General features: G+C 52.9%; 1 protein-coding gene across 1 annotated transcript in view; it reads left to right on the forward strand.

Moving 5' to 3' along the window:
* Window positions 1-8652, forward strand: part of KLHL29 (kelch-like family member 29) — a 335635-nt gene that overhangs the window by 308649 nt on the left and 18334 nt on the right. Inside the window, exon 9 of the mRNA XM_010840684.1 lies at window positions 7302-7516. Within this exon, the coding sequence (XP_010838986.1) occupies window positions 7302-7516 (215 nt within the window). The remainder of the gene's footprint in view (window positions 1-7301; window positions 7517-8652) is intronic.

Consider the following 8652-nt stretch of genomic DNA (forward strand, 5'->3'; position numbering starts at 1 on the left):
TCTCTCGTCCTAACCATGGGTACACGTCACTATTTCTGCCCACAGAGGCCAGGAGATGCCTCCATGGGGATGAAAGCAGACTCTATAGGAAGATGATCTCCCTCCCGGCCGTGTAAAACCCTTGAGTATTTCACATTCTTAGTGGTCAGGGAGCATCTGCCATTGCCATGTCACGTCTGTCTCCTCGAGTCTGTGACCCCGAGACTTAGTGTGCCGTAGACAGAATGACCCAGCAGGAGAGCAAGGCCCTGCCCGCCAAGCCCCACGCAGGGTCTTTCCTCTCAGACAGCTGCACTAACACAAGCGGAGGTGTGGGGATCATCTGTGGGCCACGACACCCTGGCCCCGCCCTTCCCCAGGGCATAGGTAAGCCCTGTCAGGGGCAGGGGCCCTCCCTCTGTTGCCTGGGACCCCAGGCCTGGGGGCTCTGGCTGGCCTCCTTCCAACATCTAGCCTGGCACAGGTGATGCAGTCCTTGCTCTGAACCCACTGAGGACCCGACCCAGCATCAGCCCCAACCCCAGTACGAGGCCCTCACCTGGAGCCACAGACCAGACATGGGGAGCCCAGTCATTCCCTACTCTTCACCCAGCAAGCAAGCAAAGAGCCCCTCCTGGGTCAGGGAACCACTGGATGAGATGGGAGCTGGCCCTTGGGGAGACCACGGCTCGGGGAGGAAGAAACTGTAAAGTGTGACTGGGAGTGCAGGATGAAGGCAGCAGAGGAGGGTCGGTGGCTCCCAGCCCAATTGCCTGACTCCACAAGGGAGGGAAGTTTGGAGACGGCCCCTGGGATAGGGGTGGCATCTGGCCTGGGTTTTGAACCCAGAGAGGAATTGGCCAGGCAGACAAGCTCACGGCTTCAGGATGGCAGGGGGGTGATGGCAGCACAGGTGAGCAGATATCCCTGCAACGCCAAGTGTAAAGTGAAGAAGGAGGGGACGAGGTGGCGCAGAAGGCAGGAGCCAGCTCACAGGGCTTTGTTCTAAACCTGGGGGTGTCATGTTCAGGCTTGCAGTTAATAAAGATGACAGTTGGACCAGGAGTGGGAGAGCCAGGTATCAGAGTGTCCTCTGGACCAGCCTTCTCAGCTCAGAGCCCTGTCAGTGACTCCGCTAGCAGCCCCCAGCCCAGAGCCCCATTCTCCAGCCTCCAGGCTGGACCCACCTGTTCCTCCTTCACCTGGGTTTATACCTTTGCTGAGGCTGCAGCAGCCTTTTGCCCTTCATCTTCCCTTATTTAGTTGCAAACTCTAGTCTTCCTCTGACAAGGCCGAGACCCAGCCCACAGGGAGACCTGCTGAGATGTTTCCACACTGAACCTGACGAGCAGGTGCCCCATTCTACAGATGAAGGGATTGAGGCAAGGGATTCTAAGTAACCAGCAGATCTGGGATTCAAACTGAAGCCCTCATGCTCTTCAGCTCAGTCGCTCAGTCATGTCCGACTCTTTGCGACCCCATGAATCACAGCACGCCAGGCCTCCCTGTTCTTCACCAACTCCCGGAGTTCACTCAAACTCATGTCCATCGAGTTGGTGATGCCATCCAGCCATCTCATCCTCTGTCGTCTCCTTCTTCTCCTGCCCCCAATCCCTCCCAGCATCAGAGTCTTTTCTAATGAGTCAACTCTTCGCATGAGGTGGCCAAAGTATTGGAGTTTCAGCTTCAGCATCAGTCCTTCCAAAGAACACCCAGGACTGATCTCCTTTAGGATTGACTGGTTGGATCTCCTTGCAATCCAAGGGACTCTCAAGAGTCTTCTCCAACACCACAGTTCAAAAGCATCAATTCTTCAGCACTCAGCTTTCTTCACAGTCCAACTCTCACATCCATATATTACCACTGGAAAAACCATAGCCTTGACTAGATGGGCCTTTGTTGGCAAAGTAATGTCTCTGCTTTTGAATATGCTATCTAGGTTGGTCATAACTTTCCTTCCAACGAATAAGCATCTTTTAATTTCATGGCTGCAGTCACCATCTGCAGTGATTTTGGAGCCCAAAACCACAAAGTCTGCCACTGTTTCCCCATCTATTTCCCATGAAATGATGGGACCAGATGCCATAATCTTAGTTTTCTGAATTTTAGCTTTAAGCCAACTTTTTCACTTTCCTCTTTCACTTTCATTAAGACGTTTTTTAGTTCCTCTTCACTTTCTGCCATAAGGTGGTGTCATCTGCATATCTGAGGTTATTGATATTTTTCCCGGCAATCTTGATTCCAGCTTGTGCTTCCTCCAGCCCAGCGTTTCTCATGATGTACTCTGCATACAAGTTAAATAAGCAGGGTGACAATATACAGCCTTGATGTACTCCTTTTCCTATTTGGAACCAGTCTGTTGTTCTATGTCCAGTTCTAACCGCTGCTTCCTGACCTGCATAGAGGTTTCTCAAGAGGCAGGTCAGGTGGTCTGGTATTCCTATCTCTTCCAGAATCTTCCACAGTTTATTGTGGTCCACACAGTCAAAGGCTTTGGCATAGTCAATAAAGCAGAAATAGATGTTTTTCTGGAACTCTCTTGCTTTTTCCATGATCCAGCAGATGTTGGCAATTTGATGTCTGGTTCCTCTGCCTTTTCTAAAACCAGCTTGAACATCTGGAAGTTCACGGTTCATGTATCGCTGAAGCCTGGCTTGGAGAATTTTGAGCATTACTTTACTAGCGTGTGAGATGAGTGCAATTGTGTGGTAGTTTGAGCATTCTTTGGCATTGCCTTTCTTTGGGATTGCAATGAAAACTGACCTTTTCCAGTCCTGTGGCCACTGCTGAGTTTTCCAAATTTGCTAGCATGTTGAGTGCAGCACTTTCACAGCATCATCTTTCAGGATTTGAAATAGCTCAACTGGAATTCCATCACTTCGACTAGCTTTGTGCGTAGTGATGCTTTCTAAGGCCCACTTGACTTCACATTCCAGGATGTCTGGCTCTAGGTCAGTGATCACCCCATCGTGATTATCTGGGTCGTGAAGATCTTTTTTGTACAGTTCTCCTGTGTATTCTTGCCACCTCTTCTTAATATCTTCTGCTTCTGTTAGGTTCATACCATTTCTGTCCTTTATCGAGCCCATCTTTGCATGACATGTTCCCTTGATATCTCTAATTTTCTTGAAGAGATCTCTAGTGTTTCCTGTTCTGTTGTTTTCCTCTATTTCTTTGCATTGATCTCTGAGGAAGGCTTTCTTATCTCTTCTTACTATCCTTTGGAACTCTGCATTCAGATGCTTATATCTTTCCTTTTCGCCTTTGCTTTTTACTTCTCTTCTTTTCACAGCTATTTGTAAGGCCTCCTCAGACAGCCATTTTGCTTTTTTGCATTTCTTTTCCATGGGGATGGTCTTGATCCCTGTCTCCTATACAATGTCATGAACCTCCGTCCATAGTTCATCAGGCACTCTATCTATCAGATCTAGTCCCTTAAATCTATTTCTCACTTCCACTGTATAATCATAATGGATTTCATTTAGGTCATACCTGAATGGTCTAGTGGTTTTCCCCACTTTCTTCAATTTAAGTCTGAATTTGGCAATAAGGAGTTCATGATCTGAGCCACAGTCAGCTCCCGGTCTTGTTTTTGCTGACTGTATAGAACTTCTCCATCTTTGGCTGCAAATAATATAATCAATCTGATTTTGGTGTTGACCATCTGGTGATGTCCATGTGTAGAGTTTTCTCGTGTTGTTGGAAGAGCGTGAACACCCATTTTCTGACCCAGGAAAGAACAAAACCATCCTTTCTACCCCTGCACAAAGTTTGTAAGGAAGGGGGAAGTAAAATCTCAGGGCTGACAGTGTAGAAGTGTGCAAGAAAAGGGGACACAGAGCCTCTGTGTGTGTGTGTGTGTGTGTGCACATATATTAGAAATGCTTGTAAACTGGCCACAGAATCTGCCCAAGAAAAGACATAACCCCTGCCCCCATGAGACAAGCCCTCTCCCCCGTACCCAGGAGAGGCTGTGTCCACTGGAGTGAGGGCTGGAGGAGGCTCAGAGAAGCTGGGAAAAGAGCACACAAGGCCATGGGGAAGTTCAGCACAAAGCCCAGGATGAGATGGCAGGGCTGTCGAATCACCCTTCTGTGCCTACTCTGAGTCCCCGTGACAATCAGGTGAAAGCCCAGCAGGAAAAGGAGCTGCAGCCCTGTCTTTGGATAACATGAAGCCTAGTGCTGCGTGACAACCAGGCCCCATCTGCACCCAGGCTAGAGGGGAACACCAGCAGGACTCAGTGGAGAGGAGGACAGAGGCTCAGTGGACTGAGCCCCAGGTGTCAGGAAGGAAGGAGGATGTTTTGAGCAGACTAGACCTAGACATACACTTGGTCCAACTCCAGGGGATGGTGAGGGACAGGGAAGCTTGGCATCCTGCAGTCCATGGGGTCGCAAAGAGTCAGATATGACTTGGCGACTGAACAAGACCTAGTGGGGTCCTGGGGAGGCAGCCTTCTGCGTCAAGAGTCACTTCTCAACCCCAGTGAGAAGGACTGAGGTCTGCCTTTCATAAAGAAGTCCCTTCACTTTTCCCCCAGGAGCCAAGGACCTCTGGGGAACCATTGGTGCCAGTAGGGGCACTGGCTGCACTCACCGGCCTGGTGGGCTGCAGGCCCCATCAGAGGGGACCGGGCTGTTCTTCTTTAGAGACAGCAGAGGCCCTGCCTCCCTGCCACAAGTGTGGGAGACAACGCCCAACCCCAAAGGAGCATTGTCCCTGCATCTCACCAAATGGGACATAGACCTGGCATTCTACCTTCTCTCTCCTCTCACTAAGCCTCTGGAGCCACCAGTACATTTGAACTCTTTCCTCTTTTCATAGTAAATGAAAACACATGGACAAATTTTGTGCAGGTTGATTTTCACAAGCCCCTTGTGTAGACGCTGAGCTTCTCACTCCAGCCCCCTCTCCAGGGGGAAGCTAAAAGGATCTCTGTAATTGAGTGGCACAGACCTGGCATGTCGGGGAGCCCAGTAGAGTTAATGCAGTAGTCTAGCCATGTGCCTTTCTCCCTCCTTCCCTGAGGAGCTGGGCATTTGTGGGTGGCAGGCTAACCCTTTCCTGGGAGAACACAGCAGTGTGACTAGAGCAGAGAGAGAATCACACATCCCGAGTCCTGGGTGGGGCCACCCTCCTGAGTGGAGCAGGGGGCCATCTACATCTATCCCTGCTCTGTGTTTACCCCCACTCCCCACTGCCCCAGCAGTTCCAGATCCAGCTTGCAGAATGAATGCATCTGATCTCTGATGTGTGTGGGGGTGGATGAGATTCTGTCCTGAATTCTAAAGAAGGCGGTTCTTATCCCACAAGAGTGAATTGCTAATGGTGGGGTCACAAAAATCCTAACATCTGGGGTAAGCCATTCCCAGCACATCTGCCAAGATCTGCCAAGCAGAGCCTGTGTCCCATACCCTGGGGACATACCCCTGATTGGGAGAAGGTGACCCCAGGAAGTTTTAGTCTTCTGAGAGAACCTGTGGGCCCTGCGTGCACTGGACAGCTCCAGCCTACCCCTCACTCCCATGCTCCTGCCCCCAGTGTCAGGCCACAGCCCCACCCTGCCAAGGCTGTCATTCCTGCCCTGCTGCCCCTCTCTCCAAGGTCATATCGTGACCCCAATTATCCAGCAGCTCCCCAGATACTCCATGGGGCTGAGGGGACTGGGATGCTCAGAGCCCACGGGCCAGCTTAGGACAGGGACAGAATGGTCATCTAGGGAGGACACTGCTCCCCACTGGTGATCAGGGCCACCCTTCAAGGGTAATGCCTTCCAGCGGGTCCTTGCTCAGAGGGAAGAGGCCGACAGAGCTCAGGGTCCTATCCCAAGATAGTCTGATGGTCAGGGAAGGAGAGTGACCGCTGGCCTCCCTATGCCCCCACAGCTGCCTGGGCCACCCAGGAATGCCAGTGTGGACTATGAACCTGCTGTGCAAGGGAGCTTCAGGAGACCTCACTGTCAGGGGCCTTGCCTCCTCCAGATCTTGAACTCCACCACCCAAAAAAGTCTCCATGACATCCCCACGTGCTCCTCTGTGGCCAGGGGGAATGGTTGTTCAGCTCACAACGTCTGGCATCTGGCCCCAGGGACCTCCAACCACTGCCCACAGATCCTTTGCTCAAGTGGCTGACTCCCCTCCACAGGTGGCCCCGGTAGTGGGGGATGTGGGGGGAACAGAGCCCCAGCTGAGCATCGCAGGAGCAGCAGTCCTTGGACAGCACCTGCCATGGTCAACATCCCCCTGTGCCCCCCTGGGCAACCCTTGGCTCCTCGGCCATAAGGCAGCACCGTGTCCCCAGGACCTATCCTTGGCTCAGACTCTGGGCAAGACAAACATCTCCCCACAAGTTTAACCACACAGGTCCCACCAGACCCATCACTTGGGGCCATGGGCTCCACTGGCCTTCCATCTGCCCAACACCCCTTCCCACAGGGTGTCTCCATGGTCCTCAGGGTCACGTGTCACATGCATTTCAGTGCATGTGTGTGCATGCATGTGTGTGTACATCCTAAAGTCCCACCTCAGCTCCTCTCTGATTTTGTGCTGAGAGTTTGCAGGGAGACAGGAGAGCTGGCCAGATGGGGCTAGGTAGCAGGGCCTGAGAGCCTCTGGAGAAGGGGAGCAGCCCTACTTTGGCCTCATGAGCCCTGCCCTGGCTGTGGCCTAGCGTGACCTCCCCAGAGCATGAAGGACGGTGTTGGGGGTGGTGGGGGGCAGAAAGTGGCAGGTAGGAATGAAAGCAGAGTAGAGTAAGAGGTTGACCAGATAGCTCCTGAGGCCTGGGGTGTTCAGAATGTCTGTGGTTTCAAGTGATTCCATAATAAACCATTTTTATACTTAACAAAGTCACCCAAGCATGGAAATCCATCCTGACAGCTGAAGACTAGGTGCGTTAAGACACTTTAAAACTCACACAAACTATGTGTGTCTATGGGCTTGAGAAGGGGCTCTGCTCAGACGCTCTATCTAGCCTACACCTTCCCACTCAGCTTTCTGGGCCTGCCCAGGACTTGTGGCAGAATAGACCCTTCAGGCTCCTGGTTGGATGAACCATTCTGGAGGGGGACCAGCGTGGTACCCTGGGATGGGGGACCTGGATGCAGACTCACAGCTTCACCTGTTCCCCGCCAGGTCATATTTGTGTTGTGAAGGCCCTGCGAGGCCCGTGCCTGACCAGAGAGAATGTTGTGCTAATGGCGGCATTTCAGGTTCTGTCACGTAGAGCAGAGTCTCTTGGGAAGGCATTTTCCAGCCTCTATCACAGAAATACTCCGCAGGACTCTAGACCTCATCCAGTCCAGTCTTCTTGTTTTGCAGAAGAGGAGCCTGAGGGCCAGAGAGACCAAGGCTGCCCGGCTGTGGGTGGCAGAGGTGGGGCACCCAGGTCCCCTTACGCCCAGCTCATACAGGAGTCGGCCTCCCTGGGGCCAGCCTGCTTGCTTGCCCCACACCTCCACACCCCCACTGCCAGCCACGGGAACATCCAAGGGACCAGTCACAAGAGTCTGGGCCCCTGGCCTCCTCAGGGTGGGGTGAGGGACAGGGAGAACGCAACAGTAATTTCCCAGTCACGTGGCTGAATGCAGCCCTGGGCAGGACCAGGCTCAGTGTGGGAACCAGGACAGGTCAGAGCAGCCAAGACCGGGTGCCAAGCCGATCCACCTCTGATAACCCTGCCTCCTGACTCTTAACATTCTGGGTGTTTCTCCTCCTGGTCACTTCTTGATTGGTGTTATTTTTGCTTCATCTTATCTGTTTCCTTTCAGGTCCAGCTTTAGGGCGCAGCTGCCAAGCCTTAGGAGCCTTTGTAATGGTTTTGTATTTCTGTAGACACCAGATATAAACATATTTATATATTTGTGTCCCTCCCCCGCTCCCCCCAGTTCACAAGCCCGATGCACACTCTACACGCAGGCCACTCTGACCTCTGACCCCGTGTTCCATGTGGCAGGAGGGCCCCGCCCCGGGCCAGGTCCTAGGTCATGGCTGCTGGCTGTCTGTGGCGGAAGTCCTTGGTTGTTCCCTTCCCCTCCTCCCGGCTCTAACCATTCTGTCCGTCTATCTCGTCTCGTCCTCAGTTTCAAAGCAATGTCATGAAGGGCTTCCTTTCCATGCCTAAAAGGAAACAATATGCTTTTGGGGAAAGAGGTGGGGTTGGAGTCAGGGTTCCGGGGCGGCTTGGGGTCCTTAGTCTTTGGGGTGATCCAGGGGTCGGCTGTGATCACGGCCGGTCGGGAGCCTCAGTCACTCTGGAGACTCTCCCAACCGAGGCAGGCCAGGCCCCTGGGGCCCCGGGCCTGCTGACCGTGTTTGGCGGAGACGCCGGGGTCAGCAGCAGAACCGAACCGTATTGTTTCCCTTTAAGTCCAGTCCTAGTCCTCGTCCCCATCCACAGCTCATGCTTTTTGATTTGCATCTTTTTTTTGCATGGACATGCCGAGTAGTGATAAGCAGGGTTTTCTGTTCTTCTGGCGTCTCTGGTCAGACTCTTCTCTTTCAGATCCCGTGTCAGGTCGCTAGGTTCAGGTGTGTCATTGGCCGTGTCCCTTGAGTCCTAAAACGAAGGGCTGTGAGCGAGGTGTGCAGGGAGACCCAGCCCTGTGAGGAGGCGGCGCCGTGGCCGCGGGCCCGCAGGTAAGGACACCCTGGTCTCTGTGCCTAGGTCGGT

Source organism: Bison bison, unplaced genomic scaffold, assembly GCF_000754665.1.
Source record: "Bison bison bison isolate TAMUID 2011002044 unplaced genomic scaffold, Bison_UMD1.0 scf7180017864145, whole genome shotgun sequence".
Taxonomy (NCBI): Eukaryota; Metazoa; Chordata; class Mammalia; order Artiodactyla; family Bovidae; genus Bison; species Bison bison.